Source organism: Engraulis encrasicolus, chromosome 3, assembly GCF_034702125.1.
Source record: "Engraulis encrasicolus isolate BLACKSEA-1 chromosome 3, IST_EnEncr_1.0, whole genome shotgun sequence".
Lineage (NCBI taxonomy): Eukaryota > Metazoa > Chordata > Actinopteri > Clupeiformes > Engraulidae > Engraulis > Engraulis encrasicolus.
The window spans coordinates 38,448,173-38,471,229 of NC_085859.1; the positions used below are offsets into that span (position 1 = coordinate 38,448,173).

Sequence of the window (23,057 nt, forward strand, 5' to 3'; positions counted from 1 at the left end):
ATGTGAATGTGAATGTGTGCGTGTGCGTGTGCGTGTGTGTGTGTGCGTGACTGTGTTTGTGTGCGTGAGTGTGTGTGTGTGTGCGCGCGCGTGTGTGTGTGTGCGCGTGTGTGTAACAGAGGGCGCTGGCACTTGTTGCTCAATAGACCTCTTATCGGCCACCTTCATCTGTCTCCTTTGCTTATCTCTGGGCATAACTGGCAATGACAGAGCAAATATGTACACACCAAAGGGTGTGAGGACATTGCTGACGATATGACGCAACACAGCAATGGATTTCCTTTTTTATCTTTTTTTTTCCGTTTCTAATCGCTGGCTGCCACACCTTCCCTTCATATCCTGTTATAAATCCAAAGCACAAAGTAGGGCTGGGGTGTTTAAATAAATACGCTTGATCAGATCAGTGGATAAAATATTGAGGTCAACCAGAGATGGCATGATGAGGGATGTTTGTACCTCTTGTGACATCATGCACAGGATTCAATCAGCTAGAAAATTGAGATATACAAGAGAAACTGAGATATTTCTCACAGTGTTTCTGGTTTGGAAGCATGTCAATTTGACATCAAATCCTGTGTATAAGTCAAGTCAAGTCAGCTTTTATTATCAATTTCTTCATATGCACAGGTCATACAAGGAAAATATGTTTTGATCATTGCAATATATCGCCAGCCTCAGCAAAAAGCTATAATTCTACAAAGTGACGTGAGGCTCCACACTTTCTGGCGCCAGGAAGGGTAATGGTATTGCATGTAGTGGTTGACTGTACGGCCCCGGCCAGGGCGATGTGTTTGTGTGTTTGTTACAACACCACTCACCTTTCGCTGCCTGGCTGGAACTCTGAGAGCAGGGAGGGCCTGCGGCGGTGTGGCTGGGACAGGGCCAGGTGCGCTGGGTAGTCGCGGGAGTGCGGATGGTAGTCCACCAGTCCAACATCCTGAAAACACACACACACACACACAAATATTAACCCATTGATGCCTAAAGCACCTGCAAAAAACGCCTGCTGAATGCCTAAGCCCTTGTTGGGAAAGTTGCCCTCAGCCTATAAAAACCTAAATATCTTAGCCTCTGACGCACATAAAAACATACCCACGTTTTTATTAAAAAGGTTAAAATTTCAAGAGCCAGAATGCAGTGTATATGTGTCTCCAGGCACCAAAGGTTAAACAACATATACGAGTCATCAGGCTTCAATGGGTGGAACAATGTTCATTTTGTTGCCCGCCTTTGAACACATGGATCATAGCCTACTAAAACGTACATAGGCCTACCTACAAGACAAGCACATACCTTGAAAAGCACCAGAGGCTTCATTAAATCAAACAATTTACTCTGGGTTATTTAGTATTGAGGCACATCACAAAAAAAGCATACAATAAAACAATAAAAACATACAAACACAGACAAGACCAGCAGGCTGGCCCTACAGTATGTAACACAACCCATACCCAACACACAACTCAACATTAGCAGCCACCACCATATGGGCTGGAGGAGCACAGTGGAGTGCAAAGCATGCTGGGACAGGAGGGAGAGGGAGTGTTGGGAGACTGCTGCTCTCTCCACAGGGGTGTGGGCTGGGCGGCCTGGCCACTGCCTTGGGAAGACAAGCACAGGTTTCAAGACAGGAATAAATGGGTTTCTGGATGGAGAATGGATTGAAGCGGAGACACTGGGGAAGGGGGGAGAGAGAGAGTGCGAGGAGTCCAAGAAAGACATACATGGAGAGGGAGAGAGGGAACAGGGAAGAAGCATAGAGGGGGCCGGTATAGATGGCGGAGGAGGGAGAGAGAGAGAGGCAGACAGACAGAGAGAGACAGAGACACACACACAGAGACATAGATAGACAGAGAGATAGAGAAAGAGAGAGTGTCAGAGAGAGAGAGAGACAGAGAGAGACAGAGAGAGAGAGACAGAGAGACAGAGAGAGACAGAGAGAGAGAGACAGAGAAAAACAGAGTGTGCCAGAGGGGGTGTGAAGGGGAGGTCATGACCTCCATTGAAGCGTGGTGATTCTCTGTTGGCAAAATCCTTTGGCACCGCAGGAGGCCTGGTCAGGCACAGGGTGTCCACACACACACACGCACACAGTAGGCTGCCACCAACAAGCACACTCAAAGACCAGTCAAGCAAAAACAACCAAACATGCCACACAAACACACACACACACACACACACACACACATCAAACACGCAGACACGCACACACACACACCCACACCCACACACACACACACACATACAGAGTAGTGAGACACACACACACACACACACACACACATCAAACACGCAGACACGCACACACACACACCTGTCATATTCTTTATGAGAGATGGGGCTGTTAGAAACTACTCATTAGCCACATTACCCATCCAATTTGACAGAGCTGACTGGAGAACACAAGTCTAATCTAATGAACATCACAACAATTGCCACTTGGAGAGCAATGCCTCCATGCCTTCCAGAATCATTAACACCTTACGCTTTGTAAGTTTGTCCTTTTGATCTGAGAGGTGGATGTCAAGTGTGTACAGTAGTGAAGCGGCGTCTGATAGCTCTAACGCTCGAATTAATTGGTCAATCGAAAAAGCCGTAACGCAATGTGACGTAATTAGCAACTTTTCTTGCAGACATCTGGGAGGTATTCCAAGAACCTGGCACAGTAAATAAACCAGGTTAAGTTTACCTTGATGTAGTGGTAAATCATCTAATAAAAGAGCCTGAAGGCATCATTTTCTTAACTATATGACACCCGCTGGCTATCTTTTGGCAGGTTCATCATTAGCCTGTAGGTTAACTTAGCCAGGTTTATCACTTAATCATATTCTTGGAATACCTCCCTGTTGCAACGCATAGTAAAGGAAAATGAAAATGGCAAAATAACAATGAAGGCAAGAAAAGCCCAAAAAATAAATAAGAGTAGAAGCACTCAGAGAGCGCAGACCTCCGGCAAGGAAGCTGCTTGATAGAACATTTGACCATGTTTCACCCTGTCGTTCTGTTTGTGGAGTTAGAAACACCAATGTTTTGCCCTGCCCTGCAATTCAATTTGCAGTCACTAGGGGTGTCTAGATGTATAGGCCAGCAATGGTGAAGAATCTTTAAAAAGGTGTTATTTCTGGTTCGTCATCCGGAAAACAACTCCAACCAATAACTCCACAGAGTCCAAATCCATTTATAACTTCTTGAGTTATCCTGCTGACTGACAGACAGACCGACAGACAAACAAATAAACAAACAGACAGAGAGACAGACAGACAAACCAGCGCGACTGAAAATATAACCTCCTTAGCAGAGGTAATAATTAAGAAAATGCTTGCCATGCTTACCGTATGCGGGCGTGGCAGCTGCAGAGGCAAAGGGGCGGGGCTGGGCAGGTGGCGCGGGTCGAGGCCTCGGCTGCGGCCCTGGGGCAGCTGCCCATGGGAGGACATGGCAGCCGGGGGCGGGCACTTGGCTGGGTCAACTTCCTCTATGCGCAGGAAGTGGGTGTGGCTGGGATGTAGACGCTGGGCATTTTGGGGGGTGGTGGGGCTGGTGATGGGGAGTCAGGAGTTGAGGGTCAGTACTGGAGAGAGGGGTCAGCGGCGGGGGTCAGCAACCTGGATGGAAACATAAACAAAGACAAGATGTACGTTGAGGTTAGTGGTGAACTGTAACTGAAGGAAGGACGCAAGGAGTAAACAATTGATGTACTCTATGACGCACTCATCTCACAAACTGGGCTGCCATTTGTTTGAGCCGTGTGAGTGAGCAAATGCCAGTGTGTGTGTGTGTGTGTGTGTGTGTGTGTGTGTGTGTGTGTGTGTGTGTGTGTGTGTGTGTGTGTGTGTGTGTGTGTGTGTGTGTGTGTGTGTGTGTGTGTGTGTGTAACAGGCTACGCCTTTGGGAACGAAGAAACTGTCAGAGGCAATCTGTCATTACTGTAGCAGCTGTCAGGGGATCAGGACATGGGCAGCAGAAGAAAGACAGAAAAAAGTGGTGTGTAAGTAGGGGTGCTCGCTTATGAGAGAAGCTGGTATCACAATTATTTCAGTCAGTATTGATATAATTTTTTAGACGATATTTCTTTTGAAGACAAATGATTGCGCTAAACAATTGACAATCTTCCCTCCCTTAAGGAGTGTGAGTGGAGGGCCATAGAGAAACACACAGTGGTGTTCTGCATGTGTGTTGGGTAGCAAGTCTGCTCTGTGCTCACAATGGCTGAAGTGGAGGGGAATGTATTACACTTAGCGCAACCTACCTTTTGGCAGTACATAGGCAAATGACAAACATTTAAACTCCATATTATTAAATTGGATATTGTTTGACAGCGATATTGATATCACAATCCTATCAAAAGTCTGTATATTTCTACTAGTGTGCATGAATACATTCACGGGGTGCAAGTGAAAAATTCAAGAGAAAAAAAAGCCCATACATTTACCCTTTCTTATGATCATGCTGTTTACCACTCAATATCCTGCATCTTAAATGAGTTCTCTCGCTCCCCGTTTCTCCACTGACCCACAGAGTCAGACGCAGTACTAAGTTACTAATAACAAATATTTGTATTCATAATAATACATTTTTTGTAGCACTTTTCAAGGTACCCGAACACACTTCACAGTGCAGAATGTTAAAACAGTAGCATAGCAAGACAACAGTAAGATAAGTAGTAATGCTGTAAAAATACAGCTCCTGTCCAAAATGTGATCATGAAAAAGTTGATTTATTTCCATGATTCCATCAATAATGTTAAACTTTCATAGATAATCGATTCATTGCCCACATTTTGAACATTCCAATGTTTTGGGCTTAAGTTACAGCTAACAAAAACATGAACCACAAAAAGGGAGAGGTTTGAAGCATTGGACATTTTTTTAAATTCAGGAAATGTTTGACTCTTAACAGAGGTGTTTCAACTTGCCTAAATAATGTTACATGAGGAATGACTCAAGACATTATCAGACCTCCATATAAGTAAGTAGCAGCTCCTAAAAATAAAAAAATCTCTCTCAAATACTGGCCGATACTAAACATAACCACAGGCATTTACACTTGGACAAATTCAACACTCTAATGGCACAGGAAGGATACTGTCGGATACTGCAACTCATTTATCCTCATTCAAACATCTGAAGACAGACACACCAACAGGCAGTCACACCCGGAGGGCAACGGAGGGAAGGGGGTGAACGGGCATTTCTTGTGTACGATGTCCGTAATGAGAGAGTGTTAGCATTTGATCCAACTACTCCTGCCAAAAGCAGCTGACAACTAGTGGCTTGGAGGGCATGCACACACTCGCATACACACACGTAGAGACACACACACACGTAGAGAGACACACACACAATTTCTCTTAAACACGCACGTCATGTTTCGGCACAATCCTCTTACTGCTCTGCCTTTGAATTTCCAGCTGCCCAGCACTTCTTGTTTTTTCTTCCACTTCGGAGGAACCCCACCAAAACACCACACAGCAGCGCCAACCAGAACTCTGGCCAAGTCATGTGTAGAGGTGCCGGAGAGGTTTGGTCAACCAAACGGAACCAGCCAGCGGAGTGGTTTATGGGGGCTGTCCACTACAGTGTAGTAACTACATAAATTAAACATTTTTAAGTCAACATCTACCGAAATCGTGTTGGTCTGAAGCCAACATGACCACTGTCAGAAGGAGTGATCTACAATTTTTTCTTTCTTTCTGTTGGGCCGTCAAGTTCACACTTTTAATATTTAGACTGTAGGGCAGTGAGAGAGACAAGAAATGAGTGGGGAGAGATGGGGAAGGATCTGGACACGTCCTCGGGGCAGAATCGACTCCGGCGCAATAGTACGACGCACTATGTCAATAGCGTCCAATGTGCAGCCAAAGTAGTGGAAGTTGTAGCCTTTCAGACCATCTGTGCCATGGCAAGCTAACATTAACGCCGCTGTGGCAAAACCATGGTGTCTGCTCTTCAGTTGTAATGACACCATTCTCTCGCCATCCCCGTGCGGCCAGAGTGCGTGAGTGTGTGCATGTGAGTGCGGGAGGTGAGTCAGAGAAACTGCCACAATGTTTTAGACTCCCATAACCGCAACCAGCGTTATGCCAACAGCACTGGACGAGGGCAAGTTGGCGGGATCTCCAGCTGTAAGCTATACTCCCTACAGCTGAAAGTGTGTGTGTGTGTGTGTGTGTGTGTGTGTGTGTGTGTGTGTGTGTGTGTGTGTGTGTGTGTGTGTGTGTGTGTGTGTGTGTGTGTGTGTGTGTGTGTGTGTGTGTGTGTGTGTGTGTGTGTACACATATGAGTGTGCACACGTGTTTGTGTACACGAGTGCATCTACTTGTGGCGCGTGTGTTTAGGGGGTTCCATCCATCAAGGACACAAATGCTAGTGGAGAAAATTAAAGACAGTTACAGCATTTTAAAAACTGTCCTTCATGTCCTCAGCTTGCAATTTCAAGTGCAACTCTTACATCATTTCGCCTGCTGCTGCCACTGTTGCCATCTATTAATTAACATCTAATAACCATTTTATATCCAATGCTCTAAGTCAGCATAGATCACAGCCAGAGAAAAACAAGCATGCACGTTGTCCATACTTGTTTCGTCGCTTCAGACGAAAGTCGGCGATCACAATTATTTGGCACTTAGCTTATTGACTAATAATGAAAGGTTAGTCGTATACTCTGTAAAGCTTTGTTGCGGCATGGAAGCCTCACAAAGAATCTCAATGCAAGACCACGAAAGACAAGAAAAACAGAGGGCTATCTCGTCACCAAAGACCAAGCATGCCAACACGCATATTTTCCTTTACCTTCCTAAAGGAAGAACAACATTTCATTTTTCAGCGCTTAAGCTTAAGTCAACCCAAATAGGATTGCAGTCAACTTTACTCACACAAATCTGTGCTCCTTTCCCAGACTTCCCCACGTTTCACTTTCACTCTGATGTAGTAAAGGACACACCACCGCAGCGCTACCATCACTCTATGCAGCGTGTGTCTATTATGGTCGTTTCCTTTTTCTACTTTCATTTCTCTCTTTTTATGGTCTCGCTTGCCTTCAGTGTGTGTGTGGTGTGTGTGGTGTGTGCGCGCGCGTGTGTGTGCGTGTGTGTGCGTGTTGGATGGATCCCCATACAGGTCTGTTGAAACTGAATGAAAGAGAGAGAGAGGGGGGGGGTAGTGGCAGTGGGAATAGGGATGTCTTAGAGGCTCTTCCAAGAATGTCTCGCTTCATTTTGTCTGACTGCACTACTGCTGTGCAAAAAACATCCACCGTGTTGGCTCACCTGCTCCACATAAACCTCTGAGCGTAATTTGGCTAGTCTCGTATGTGACTGTCCAGGGAGGGAATTCGTGCTCTAATTTCCCATTTGGCTTCAGACCAGGCAGCTCAATAATATGGTTATGAATCTTCAAGAGCGTCAGGCCTGTCCTAACAATCGCCGGGTATGAACGAGAAAATGGACCATTTCCTTACTCTTAAAAAGTCATTTTTCTTATTGACAAACTGCCTTTTCATGAATCAGCACTGCAGACATTTAAAAGGTCTCTTTCGAGCAACAGGCAGTCAGTTCCTTGACTTATTTATTGTGGTGTTCGGCGAGTAGGCCTACTCAGTACTGTGACACAATATGAGATTACACTATTCATCATCCTTTAGCCAACACATTTTTAGATTTGTCTTGTGAGAAGTAAGCTTAAACACAGCTTTGAGATTTTTCTTTGCTGGTGAATTCTGGTGAACTGCGATGTAGGTCTTGGATTTCTGTATAAATGGTCTTAAAAAGCATTGAAAATGCCTTGAATTTTTAAACTTGTAGGAACCCTGATTGATGTGTGTACCTTGATCTAGAAACGCAGCACTGTATCTTGATTGAAACTATCTATTTACATCATTTTGGTTGATTGATTGATAGTCTGCTGAACGTTAAGTTACATGATTTTTGTATTGTGGTGTTTGGCCGTAATAATGCCATTAGAGAGAGACCTAATTATGGCAGCTTTTGCTTGTTTATGTGGAAGCCAACGAAGCAGGCTGAGGTTGGCGTGGGGCTGTCTTTAGATGGCATGCAGTACGATCCAGTAGCTTAGGCAAATGTATCCAAGTGTGTGTGTGTGGCTGGAATCGATGGTTCATTCTAGGATGGAGGTATATCCATGTACAAAAAAAGGGCACAGAATTTTTGGACAGCGTGACTGGGATTTGGTGGTGAGCACTCGGAAAGTGTATCTATTGACAGGGTTCCCATGATGTCTTAAAAAGTCTTAAAAGCCTTAAATTCCAGAATTTGGTAATACCTTAAAAAGCCTGGAAAGGCCTTGAAAAGCCTTGAATTTTCACTTTGAAACAGCCAAGCTAATGAGAGACAGGGCGCGCACACACAGACACACAGACACACAGACTAACAGAGGGATGGGGGAAAAGAATGTTTCCAAAAACAACAACTTGCTTTTCAGCTGCTGCCATGAGCATTCAATTCCATCTGCATGTGTGGGACATGAACACGTCCAGTTGTTTATGCACTACGGAGCTTTATCAGCACCAGAGACACGGGAGACGGAGAGGGAGGGAATCAAGCGTCTTAATTCAAGACCATGGGCCTATACTACAAAGCTGGTTCTGGAGTAAACCAGGTTAGGTTAAGAGGTAAATCATCTAAACGAAGAGCCTGGAGTCCAGGTGTTCTCAAGAAAATGAGGACTCCGGGCTCGTCTATTAGATGTTTTACCTCTTAAGCTTAACTTAACCTGGTTTAAATTACTCCTGAACCAGCTTTGTAGTATAGGCCATGAAAGGAACCAACTGCGAACCACTGATGACAACTAGCTTGGTGATCGCCAAACTATATTACATGGGAGATATGATCTGGAAACCATCTGCTAATTTCCTCATAGGTGAGGTCAATCTACACTATTTAAAAACACCAGCTTGATGGAAAGCTGCTTTTGCATCTTTTATCGACATGGTGGATCAGTAAACGAACTACGAGCCTTCGTTGGACAGCTTGCGCTACCTCCCTGTGATGTTGGGGTTCCCAAACTCAGGTGAAGATTTCAGCAAGAGTTTCTATGCCGTCCTTCATTTTGAGAACTAAGGCACAAGGGAATTCCCAGGCTAGATGACAACACAGCAGGGTCGACTACTCCAACATGGTGAATAACTGTCAAGCCTAATCTTTTAAAATGTTAAAAAACTTATCAGAACTAATAAGATTACAAACCGTATATTAAAAAAAACATATGCGTTAATATCGGCCGATACTGATGTTAAGGCCGATGCATCGTGCATCCCTAGTATGTGACATAATACTTGAAAACACTGGCCCAAAGTTTTTTTGCCTGTAGCATCACAAAATAAGTTACTATTTATTCTGAGTGGAAGCACTGAGAGGATAGGAACGCTCAACTTCTAGGTAGAAAAAAAAAACACTTGAAGCTTCTACTCATCTATTCATTTATAGAATCATGTCCCAGCAGACACGTTTCATACAATAACGTAACACTTGACAGACTACCCACACATTAGGGCTGCACAATTAATCGAAAATAATCAAAATCGTGATAAAATAGTGAAATCGAACTCATGATTTTAATCGTGATTTAATCGTGGCAATAGTGACCTACTTTTGAGAGCGTCCTTGAAGCCAGAACATACTGACAGGCTGGTGTTTCTGGCCAAAAATCTGTCATGCTATTGCCTTTACATAATTATTACAATTCATTTTATTTTGCTCATCCCGTATGTAATTCATTCTTGGTTATATTTCATCTTGTTATAATTTTCAAAAAAATCTGCAAAAATCAATAATCGTGATCAATAATCGTGATTATGATTTTGACCTAAATAATCGTGATAATGATTTTTTCCATAATCATGCAGCCCTACCCACACGTAGTCAAAATTATACTCACTCACACATACACAACAGAACATCAGAGCCTTGATGTGTGAGTAAATCTACATCCGTTCCCACTGGAGTCTGACTTAATTGGCTGCGAAACTAAAACTTACAGTAACTGTAACTAATGAAAACTAAAAGGCTATGTCAACGAATGCGGTCTAAAATCCTGGCACACACACTTTAAGCACAGACTCTACATTTACACTTTAAGCGCTTTATCTCTTAAAACCCACTCCTCCACCACCCTGCACTCCTCGCTCTCCCCCATCAACACCACCGACACCACACCACACCACACCCACACAAACGAAAACAACAGGCCATTGATTTGGCTACAGATTACCCCGAGCTATAAGCTTGCTGTACTGGGCTGTCCTCAAATGCACGCTGGGGAGGAAGCTCAAAATCACACACACACACACACACACACACACACACACACACACACACACACACACACACACACACACACACACACACACACACACACACACACACACACACACACACACAGAGAGACACACAGAGACACACAGACACACAGACACACACACACACGAGTGCATTTGATAGAAACACGAGTGACACATACGCACACACACACACACACCACTCTTAAAGCAGATGCACAACAATACATATTCTAAAGAGGGGTAAAGGATACCGCAGTAAAATGATACTGTAATGGGGCCATCATATTCCATCCGAATGAGAGAGAGAGAGAGAGAGAGAGAGAGAGACCAAGAGAGAGAGCGAGAGAGAGACAGAGAGAGAGAGAGCGAGCAATATCAAGTGGGGGATGGTAGAAAAAGGCAAAGACGATGCCGGAGATAAGCCTCCTTTTGTACTGGCTTTCTGCTTCCATTACTAGAGAGTGAAGTGTACAGTATGCACGTGTGTGTGTGTGTGTGCGTGTGTGAGTGAGTGCGTGTGTGTGTGAGAGAGAGAGAGAGAGAGAGAGAGAGAGAGAGAGAGAGAGAGAGAGAGAGAGAGAGAGAGAGAGAGAGAGAGAGAGAGAGAGAGAGAGAGAGAGAGAGAGAGAGAGACTTTGACATAAACAAAAGCCCGGGCCTCCAGACAGGAGGAGAAACACATGCAATACAGAACACACACACACACACACACACACACACACACACACACACCACACACACACACACACACACACACACACACACACACACACACACACACACACACACACACACACACACACGCACACACACACACACCTCTGTCAGAGCTACACATAGCCACAGGCAGGGAGCTGGAAGGCTGCCAAGCTAAAAATGAACTCACTCACCCCTTCTCTGGTTCTCTCGCACTCCTCCTCTCCCTCCTCCCCTCTCTCTCTCTCTCTCTCTCTCTCTCTCTTCCCCCTCCCTCCCTCCTTCACTCTCTCCAAATCTCTCCACTCCAGAGAGCTGGCTGCTTGCCGTCTCCCCTTGCCTTTGTTCCCTCCTCTGTCTCCCGCCATCTTTCTCTGGTGGTGGTGGTTTCACTACAGTCCCTTCCCCCTCACAACACACACACACACCTCTCTCTCTCTTGCACTCTCTCTCTCTCTTTCACACACACACACAAACACACACACACACACACACACACACACACACACACACACACACACACACACACACACACACACACACACACACACACACACACCTGTCTCTCACAGTCTACTTGTCTCCCTCTCTAAAACACACACACACACACACACACACACACACACACACACTAAATGCAAAACACTGTGCGCAGCACGCGCACACACTGGAAACACCCTACAGATACGGTGCATGTTTCCATAAAATATCCCTAATCAACCCCACACCTTCCTGCTGACTTTTTTTTCCCTGGCACACCAGGGCGCACACACAGGCACACACACACACACACAGACACACACACTTAACTTAAAATAAAAAGTGCTACGCCAGCAAGAAGACCAAATATTGTGAACTTACCACACAAAACCCCTTTTTGTCGATACTAGTTGACAAGCAAAATAGCACACGCACACGTACACACACCTTCACCAAAAAATGCCCTAAAGATCCGTTTGTGTGCTCGTGTTCAGCGATGCCCCAGAGATGCAGTGAACAACTTCACATCTTCATTTCATCAGATGAAGGTGGTGGGTGTAGATCAGGTGATGTTGCACACAGACAAGCTCACTGCACACACACACAGACACACGCACAAGCACACGCACACACACACACACACACACTGCACCTTGGCCTGGTTCTGCCATTCATATGTTGTGGAGGGTATGAGAGGCACTTTACACTTTGGTACACTGCAGCTTCTCCACCCAGTGCGTGCACCCAGTTTGCCACCACTAACCACTATATGTGCAATGTTGTGTGTAATGTCTGTGTCTTCTTCTGCATTTCTATGTATGTATGCTACATGACACCTTAATTTCCCTCGGGATCAATAAATGATACTCTACTCTACACACACACTCTGACGCGACATCTCCACCAACTGTTGATCAGCTCGCTTGCTCTCTAAACACACACACACTTGATCTGATTAAATTAAAAGCCTTCAAAAATAAAGTGTTCACGATATGAGTAATGCAGAGTTGCAGACTTGTGATCAGAATGACTGATTGTGGCGGCGTACAAAGATGCATGCAACAAACAGACATTCCTTCGCATAACTTAACTTAATCACCCGTGCGGCAACTCCGCAAATCTCATTCACAAAATGGGCAAGTGTACAGGTTGATGGGGACACCGTGTTAGGGCAGAGCTCAGCTCACACCACATTTAACATAACGCTGCAGATCACACGCACACACTGAAGCACTCACACATACGCACGCACCTCTGTGTTTCAAAGAGGGAGCGCACAAACAAACAGCTGGTTGTTTTTGTCTTGGTTTCAGTCACAGCTCTAGAGTAAACAGTATCTCCCTCGGGAGACGAGACAGTTTGCATACTCACTGAATTTAAGAGAAAAATTCTCAGGAAAGAATGCGAGAGATGTTGGAACACTAGACTCATACATACACAGCGCGCGTGCACACACACACACACACACACACACACACACACACACACACACACACACACACACACACACACACACACACACGTTTACTTTACACACACACACTTCCACTACCAAGAAGCCGATGACTGTCTACTTCAAATGAACATCATGCGTCTTCTTCAGTCCCGTATGCCCTCAGTTGCACCTAGTCATCAATTATCATTCTCATGGCTCACTCACTCACTCACACTACTTCCCCTCAGCACACTACTGGCCTATGTATGTCGCCACTCGCATCAAACCACACAGTCATTCCAGTTTCACAAACCATCTTCCACTAGTACTATCTGACAACAGCCATCTGGGTACACAAAGATGCAAGCTCCACCCACGTACACACACACACAAACACCCACAAACACACACAAAACCTCTTCAGAGACCTCACTCATATTGTGGGTGGAAAATTGTGCGTGTGTGTGAGAGAAACAGGCATGGGGTGAGAGAATGTTTCTGTATCTAAATCTGTGTGTGCGTGTGCGAGCGCGTGTGTGTGCGCATAGTGTTCCGTGTATGCGCCTGTGCTTATGTTTGTAACACCACAGGCAACTCCTCTCTCCCCCTCCTCTGTCTCTGTGCCTCTTTGAAGGTGGCCGACGGGGCTCTGTGATAGGCTGGCTGTGGTCGGAGCTGTTTGGGTGTGGAGCAGAGCTCAGCTCTCAGGGGTCAGAGGTGACAGTGGAGGCCATTGACCTCTCCTGCAGCAGCACCCCTCCCTCCCGGCACGCAACACAACCCAACCGGGCCTCTCTCTCTCTCTCTCTCTCTCTGCCCCCAGGTCTGTCTGTCTCTCTCTCCCACTGTATGTCTCTCTCTCTCTCGATCTGTCTGTCTGTCTGTCTGTCTGTCTGTCTGTCTGTCTGTCTGTCTGTCCTGTCTGTCTGTCTGTCTGTCTGTCTGTCTGTCTGTCTGTCTGTCTGTCTGTCTGTCTGTCTGTCTGTCTGTCTGTCTGTCTGTCTCTGTCTGTCTGTCTCTCTCTCTCTCTCTCTCTCTCTCTCTCTCTCTCTCTTTCTCTACCCATCTCTCCATCAGTCCCTCTAAGAAAAACAAGCCCTTTACCAGGCAAGAGGCCCTGCAGGGAGGCTCACTGTGCTACACACACACACACGCACAGACACTCAGTGAACTAGCAACGTATATCCGGGCCAAGGAGAATTTCTGTTTTATGAACGCAGTCATGCATGCTTGCACGAGAGAGAGAGAGAGAGAGAGAGAGAGAGAGAGAGAGAGAGAGAGAGAGAGAGAGAGAGAGAGAGAGAGAGAGAGAGAGAGAGAGAGAGAAAAAGCATATTTGGTATGACAACACCAGATGTACAAGATAGCATGTTGTGCCTAAAATGCCTGATAACAGTGAGGGGGCTTTTTTCCAAGTCAGCCGAGCTATTTCCACATACATACACTCCCTTTCACAACCACAAACATGAGATAAAGAACAGCACTGTAACAGTTTTTTAAAGAAGCATAACCTTTCTGGCACTCCTCAAGCAAGCTGGCCTCAGATATCCACATTCCAACCGAGTGGAAGGAAACGTTAGCATAGTCACCACCCACCCAGTCAGGCAGTTACCCAACCAAGGACGAGGTGCAAGTTAGGCTAGAGCACTGCAGTGTTTTCCAAACAGGGGTAACTTACATGTACCACTAGGGGTACGCGACGCAAGCATACATCAAGGGGTACATGGAAAATGTAATCATAACAAATATTTGGAGTGTAGTCACATTGGGATAGGAAACAGCATCAGAGAGGGGGGTACTACTCATCATATGACAAAATGGCTTAGGGGTTTGCAGGACAACAGCAGCTGCTCGTAAAGCCCAAAATCATTGCAACTTGCAAGCGATAACTTACTGCGCGAAGGTTCTCTAGCTATTAGCACTATATGGCCAACCAAACGATTTCCCCCCCATTTGATTTGAAAATTTAAGACAAAATACAATTAGCCAAAGACACCATGGTGGCATGCTCAATTCAACTGTAGTGAATTTTAAATTGCAATCCAATGACTGCGGACTAGAAACTCCAAGTATTGGCAGAGGACGCGCTCAACTTCTTGGAAAACCGAAAAGCCTTTGGGTGCGAGATAAAAAGCGTCAACTTAAGGAAGAAGAAATCCGCACTCACAAACTGCGTCTCATTATTTATTTATATTACCACCATGTTCAAAAAGCAAACGCGTTTCGGCTAACAAGCCTTCTTACCACGCACTGATGAAGGCTTGTTAGCCGAAACGCGTTTGCTTTTTGGACATGGTGGTAATATAAATAAATAATGAGACGCAGTTTGTGAGTGCGGATTTCTTCTTCCTTATGCGGACTAGAAAACTATCATGAACTTATACGTCATACAGACGACTACATGGACCGCTCAGCTTGAGTCTATGGGGTGATGTGACGATGACCAATCTGACTCGCCACGTCCACTGTGTGAAAAGGGGGGGGAGTGGTCGGTGGTCAGTGAACTAGTCTGAGATGGCAGTCATTCCATCTCTCCCACGCACAAACACACACACACACACACACACACACACACACACACACACACACTGAAGGTGGCAGAGTCTGCTCTGCACGTGCTCAGTGGCCCTTGGCCCAGTGACATTTACAAGCTCCATCTCAAGAGGCGCCCTGGAACAACAACACAGAGCTGTCAGATGAGCCTGGCGGATCACACACAAACAGAGACAACACACACACACGCAGAGACAACATACACACACGCAGAGACAACACACACACACACACACAGAGACAACACACACACACACACGCAGAGACAACACACACACACACACACGCGCACGCGCACGAGACAACACACCAGTGTTAATTTCGTCAACCACGACGATGACGAAAATATTTCGTCAACGCCCCTTTTTCCCTTGACGATGACGAGACGATGACGCACTAAAAATTGCCTCAAGCAAATCAAAATATGACGAAAATAAAAAAATATTGTCGTCAAGGAGACTAAGACGAGACGAAATTTACAAGCCATGGACGAATGGACATTAAAAATATATAATTATTAATAATTAATTTGTAATTTGTAATTTGTAATTGTAATATAGGCCTAAGTGTCTTGAACTTCATAGGTGATTGCGCGCTCACGCTGTGTTGCCTCGCTTGTATCTGCTGGCAGCCAATGCATGGCGCGGCTCAGTCAGTAGTTCTGTAGCCTAGTAGTTCAGTGAGTCCATTTAAGTTGAGTTTAGGTCCTAAAAAAGAGAAAGACAAAAAATAGCCGACGTTGAGGGAAGTGTTCATTTTGAAACATGTTCAACAATTTCTTGTCCATGACGAAGACCTCACTCTGTTATCAAAGAACCGAGGATTATAGCCATAACCTAACGTTTCTGCAGTAGGTAATGACAGTCGCGCCAATCCTCCTCTGATACTGTCATTCTAAACCTCCTCGAACTTCCACTATTCTCCTTTTCACTTAGGCTGTCTTAGCCCGGCGTTCGTTGTCTGTTCTTTTCTGTAATGTTTGCTATATTTGTTGTTTTACCATATGAGTAGGCAGTTCGCAAGCAAATCATGAAGGTCGGATTTGTGAATTTATTTAAATCAGTCACCGCGGGAGCGCGCGCCAGCAGGGGGAAAGTTGGCCTGTCTAAAGTAACAGAGGCACTGCTACTGTAGCCTAGTTTTGAAAAGAATCAATGGATGGGCGATCGCTAAAGAGTTTTAAACTGTTGAGATTTGAAACTTGTTCTCGTCGAGAGCAACGCTAAAAGACCAAAGGAAGTCGACAGCATTTCCATGCGTCTTCAGCGTCTTCCTAAGTTCCAAAAACTCTTTTCAGGGTCATGCTTATCGAGCCTCGACACACCCGACAAACAAAACAGCATTAGTGTTTAAATATTTGTATGTGCGTGTTCTTTCTATCGTCCAGTCTGCATACCCCTGCCTAACTATTTTTCCTGGGACTTTTGCAGGGTATACGAAGTGTGCTCGCGCAATCTATTTAAGCCTATTCCACACATGCCGCACGAGTCATTATCGTTCTCTGCTCGCATTGCCAATTGAAAACAAAAACCGCTAACTTGCATAGTCTAACATCAGCAGTATTTTATCTGACTCGTGGTCATCGGGAAGCCACTATCAGGGAGACTTCTTGAACTTCATGCAGACTTGGGATGTCTGGTCTTCCCACTGCCGGCAATCTGCAGGCTTTAAGTCCCGCGGTCAGGTGAAGAAGAGCATGTAGCCTCCTCCGTGATCAAACTCAAAATCAAATATAATATGCAGCAGCTTCTAATGCACGAGAGGGAGGGAGGGAGAGAGAGAGAGAGAGCGCGCAGCCTGCACCTGGACGTGTGTGTGTGAGAGTGTGAGATGCTCTTTTGCTCTATGATGTTGAAATGACTGATTTGGGTTTTGGTGGAAAATGACCAAGTAACAAGGTGAATATTTGCTGCAATAGGCAATATTAGTAATACTTTGTGAAATAACAATAGCCATTGTAGGTTATTTATTTTACACCACAATATTGAGTAAAATGACTAAATATCGAAATGTTGACTAAAATTTGAAATGTTGACTAAAATGACTAAAATGACTAAAATTTGACTATGACTAAAATTGATTTTCGTCATTTTGACTAAGACTAAGACTAAATTGGGAAGGCAATGACTAAAATATGACTATAGACTCAAATTGACTTTCTTCATTGTGACTAAGACTAAGACTAAATCAAGAAAAGCTGACGAAATTAACACTGCAACACACACACACACACGCGCAGAGAAAACACAGACACACACACACCTCTAAGGTGACAAGTGAGTAAGTTTATGTGTTGCAGCCAGGCAACACACCTATGACCTAGTAACATTGCATTTCAAACAGACATCCATAAATTTGCACCAAAGATAGTGGTGTGAAAAGAGAGGATTGATGTGTTTGCATGCGAGATGCATACTGAACATGAACACTACTAAATCCCCAACAACAATATTAATAATAATGTCAGCATTTCCTTCAATGACAAAATAAAAAGGATGCATCACTGTATCACACACTAGGGGTGTAACGATATCGAACCGAACCGACGTATCGTACCGAAAAGACCTGTGCCGAATCGAACAGTGCTGTACCGAGTACAGAAAGGTTGAGTAAAAGGCTACTCTGTTCATGTTTTTACATTATGCTGCTACTACATGCAGAGGCTCGTGCAGAACCCTGAGAGAGAATGCAAGAAAAAACCAGGTGTAGAGAGGCTTGGTCTTTGTGAAACCTTGAGGAGAAAGTGCTATTTCTTACACTGATGAAATCTCAGACCCAAAGTGGCAGGTTGAATGCATTTCCTTTTTTTTCGTTTTTGTATTTTGACAATATTTTGGTGAAATTAACAACGTGCTGAGAAAGAAATGGTTTTCTACTTTGTTCCCATGTACTGTACCGAAAATGTACCGAACCGTGACCCTAAAACCGGAAACCTGTACCGAACCGTGGTTTTTGTGTACCGTTACACCCCTATCACATACACATTGAACATAAATCACGGTGATGGTTCTTGTATCATTTCTCACACAGAAACAGAGACAGTGTAAGCCAGTGGTTCTTAACCTGGGGTTGCGGTCACCCCCTGGGGGTGCGCCAGAGATTTCAGGGGGTGCACGGAATTTTGTTTGTGTCGACGTTGTGACCAAAATTTGCTTGAGAACATTATAATTGGGCAAAATCAAAACCAAATTAAAACATGTTTTGGTCCCCTATGTTAAGGAATTAAAGTATTGCTTAATGTCTCAAACAGGAAGCCTTGTAATTCATCTCTTAAATCATTTATAGTGCTTGTTCACGCTAGAGCGTGACACGGGAGTGGATTTTCACTCCCGTCCCATCCCGGTCCCAAAAAAAAATCCCATCCCATCCCATCCCGGACTGGAGTAAAAGAAACAAATCCCATCCCGTCCACTCCTGAAAAGAATGTTTCCCAATCCTGCCCACTCCCACTCAAAATCAATCCCACTCCCGTTTCATAGGCTTTTTTAATGAAAACATAAGCGAGCATTCCCGCTCTCATTCATTTTTATTCCCGCTCCTGCCCGCTCCCATTCATCTTTATTCCCGCTCCTGCCCGTTCCCGTTCATCTTTAAAATTTTGACTCCCATCCCGCGGGAATCCCGCAGGACCCGCGGGACCCATGGCAATTCCTGAAAAATGTCATCCTCTAGTTCACACGCAGAAGTTTGGGTTGGGGGTGCGCGGCTTGTCTTGGGCACATGTAAAGGGGTGCTTTAAGGAACAAAGGTTAAGAACCACTGGTGTAAGCATAAACACACACACACACACACAATTGTTCTCTCACTGATCGAAAACAGATATTATTGTTGACTGTAAATTCTATAATCATAGGTCTAAAACCCCAATTGCATCTGTACCCACTGTCATTATCATACCCATGACAAAACATGATCCTAGAACACAGACAACAGCCTAGTATGAGCTGTATGTGTCTCATACCATTATAGGACACAAAAACATCCACTCACTCGCGCGCACAGAGAGAGAGAGAGAGAGAGAGAGAGAGAGAGAGAGAGAGAGAGATTTAACGTTAACATATCAAAAGTATGATAAGCATTTAAGACAACTCCTGCCAAATCAACACATATATGCACAGATGCTTTGCCCAAACAGCCAACATAAACACCACAGCCAAGCTAAATGGACCAAAGCCCAGTATCCACACACTCTGTAGCTCCACATCAAGTTGCATGGGGTCAAATCATTTCAGTCAGACAGAAAAAAAAAACATTTTATTTTGAAGCATGGACTTTTTTTTGGTTCACAGGCCAAATTGGTGGCATGGGATGTAAATGTTTGAAAATACAAGATGGCTAGATTAGTTTCAGAGATCCTCGACAGACAGACACAGGAGAGAGAGAGAGAGAGAGAGAGAGAGAGAGAGAGAGAGCGAGAGAGCGCGAGAGCGAGAGAGACTGTGCACTTCGCCACTGAAAATCATACAACCCCCCCCTGCCCTCCCACACCGCCCCAACGACAATATACTACACTACTCACTCGCAAATTACCTTTAAATAGCACACTTGTTGCTGGCATACAGTACGTAGAACAAAAACAAGTGCGGCTTAGCAGAGGCCACGTGACAAACACAAAGGCTAACCGCAAGCGGAGCGGAGCACAACACTAGGTCAGATAGCAGAGGAGGTGGGGAAAAAGCAGCACCTAAGTTCAATGTCGTCGTTCCCCTCCCCCCAGGTGCAAAGCTGCTGCTGCCACACACACACGCTCACACACACACACGCTCACACTTCAATGCACATGCACAATTATACGAGTTGCGTAACAGCTGAGTGAATGACTCACCACAGAGCAGAGCAATAACCTCGATTCACTACTAATCCCATCCCATCCAGTGTGTGTGTGTGTGTGTGTGCGCGTGTGTGTGTGTAGTGCTATCGACTGCTGCTGTGCCTTTTGGACAGAGAGTTTCATCCCTGTGTTGACAAGAGCAATGTAGAGATGGGAGACTAGACTACTGCCCATATCTGACACTCATTAGGCCACACCAATTTAATTTGTTGGTTCTCGGATTTTTTCAGGAAAAAGTTGAAGCGAGAGGGCGAAAAAAAAAAAAAAAAAAAAAATTAGTCGTGTGGTAATGCCACGGATGTAATAAGGGGACTGTTATGTTATACCACCTGTATATCAGCCTCACATGGACCTCCAAAGGAAGGTGCAAGACAGGCAAACACCTGGACATGGAGAAGGACAGTGTAGAAGGGAATTAAGGCAGCCAAATAGACCAGGCACAAAATTAGCTCATAGGGCAATTATTATATTAATCTGGTTTGAATAAACTGAGATGATTCAACAGTCTGAAACCGCAGTCTTCATTGAACAAGACAGCAAATACAGCATTGTGACCATATCAATGGAATTACAAGCTATAAAAGTACAACTTTAGAATGTTAGACCACTTACAACAGTGACCAACAAGCACAAGTCCCAAAATCAATAAAATAAAAGACCAAAAATAATGTAATCTCACTCTTCTTTGAGTACAGAATGTGCACAAAATACTACTAGTAACAGAAAAAGTTACAGTAATTAAATTTTAACAAAACAAACAGTCCAATCTGATTCAGATTCTTGACTTTTTCTTGGCACTTCAGGGCTCCAGACTAACTTTTGCGTTGGTTGCACTGGTGCGCCTAAACATTTTTTTAGGTGCACCAGCACAAAATGTATGTGCACCCAAATGTTTTCACCACCCCATACACACACGCACTCAGCTTTAAAAAATAATAATTAAAATAATAACAATAGCAATAATAATAGCAACAACAACAATAAAAATAATAATAATAATAATTATTATTATTATTATTATTATTATTATTATTATTATTATTATTGTTGCTATATTTTAAAAGACCTGGAGCATTTCATGTGCTATAGACTAGTCTTCCAAATGTGCTCTTTATAAAAGACATGACAGTAGGCTACCTAACTAACACATCTTGACTACAAGCAGTTTGGCTGGTAGAAAAGACCAAATTAGTAGCCTTTTAGGCAGTATGTGTTTGACTAGTAAGATCAACATACCAGCCTTTTCTGCAATAAGGCTACGCACACGGCATAAGTACAGAGTTACAATATGAAGATAGATGGATGGATGGATGGATGGATGGATGGATGGATGGATTTTTTTTTAACAAACCCTGCTAAAAATGTCATAATTTTTAAAATCATTAGGCACAAATAGCCTAGCCTATGTTTACAGTGGAATCTGAGGTGAATTGGGTTTTGTCTATTTCCCCGTTTTTGAGCGCTCTCCCTCTGCATAATGAGTGTGGTATCTTAGCAAGCGCTACGAACAGACACGACAGCACTAGTGCGCTGCGTCTGCGTTTTTGTGTGGCAATGCGTTTTTGTGTGGCCATTTAGTTTCCCCCCGTGATTGTGACTCTCTCGTGTTTAAAATATCCTCAAGTCATTTCGCTGTTTCTACCGTGATAGTAACTCTCTCGTCCGTTGCAAAACTCGCCTGGTTGAGAACACAAAACTCGCTGGCACATGTGAACTCGGATAGTTGAGCGAAGTCGAACATTCTATTCTGAAACGAGGAAGGGGGAGAAATTAAGCTACCGGTAACCCGGGGGGTTGCTTCCTCCAAGCGGGACCATAGTTGTTGTATTACTTTTTTAAAACTGCTATCCCACTCCACTAATTCCACTAAGAGCCATACTGTGTTTCACCGCTGCTACTGCTAACCCACAGGGGCTTCAACTTGCCATTGTCTGTAAAACCATTTGAATGTAACGCGTTTCCTGATTCGCTAGTCGTAATCGGCATGTTGAAAGGAGTGATTTTATTGGTTCTCTACGTCACATGACCTCCAACTACTAAAGAGACACCTCTCCGTTCATGAAAACATGCAGTCTTCGGGTTTTTTTAAGCGATTTCATTTTTTGGGGTATTGAAACGGTTTTTTTTTTTTTTTAAATACAAGCGGCGAATCCGAGAACCAACAAATTAAATTGGTGTGGCCTTAACTACGTTTTACGAGTGTGTGTGTGCGTGTGCGTGTGTGTGTGTGTTACGCATGTGAGGGTGTTTAAACACACCACTATCATTTCAACTGCTGATAGCTCTCACTATCATGTTTCCCTATTATGGAAGACCTACTTTTTAATGTTTATGGCTTTTGATATGGCTGTTCCAGGGTGCTACGAAAAAGTAAGGCCTACTGCTGTGGTGCAATTGACTTTTAACAACACAACTGGCGACAATTTCAAACAGGACGAAAAAAAAAGGAATCTTGGCTTTGAGAATACTTCCTTTCTCATATTCTCGCTTGCTTTTCCCCCGTGATTTTCACTGGTCTCTTGCTCCGGCATCTTGAGGGCAGCTTTCTCTCCTTTATCGATCTCCACTTAAATCTGTGTGAATCTTGAAGACCCATAAAAATGACAGCCGTCGGTTCTACCCATATTCCCAGGCACACACATGGATACAAAATATTCTCTACCGCGCCACATTCCTTATAATGGTAAGTCATGTCAAGTGAGGGGACATAAAACGCTGCAACGCACACACACACACACACACACTCACTCTCTCTCACACACACAC

At 44.4% G+C, this 23,057-nt stretch overlaps 1 protein-coding gene across 9 annotated transcripts in view; it reads right to left on the reverse strand.

Annotated features, from left to right (window-relative positions):
• The window catches only part of ncor2 (nuclear receptor corepressor 2), a 179,569-nt gene that overhangs the window by 133,389 nt on the left and 23,123 nt on the right, over positions 1 to 23,057 (reverse strand). For all 9 annotated transcript variants that reach the window (XM_063195366.1, XM_063195356.1, XM_063195357.1 and 6 more), the window contains exons 2-3: positions 3,333 to 3,605; positions 819 to 937 (exon numbers count right to left, since the gene is read on the reverse strand). In XM_063195366.1, coding sequence (XP_063051436.1) covers positions 819 to 937; positions 3,333 to 3,437 — 224 coding nt within the window. In that variant the 5' untranslated portion in view covers positions 3,438 to 3,605. The remainder of the gene's footprint in view (positions 1 to 818; positions 938 to 3,332; positions 3,606 to 23,057) is intronic.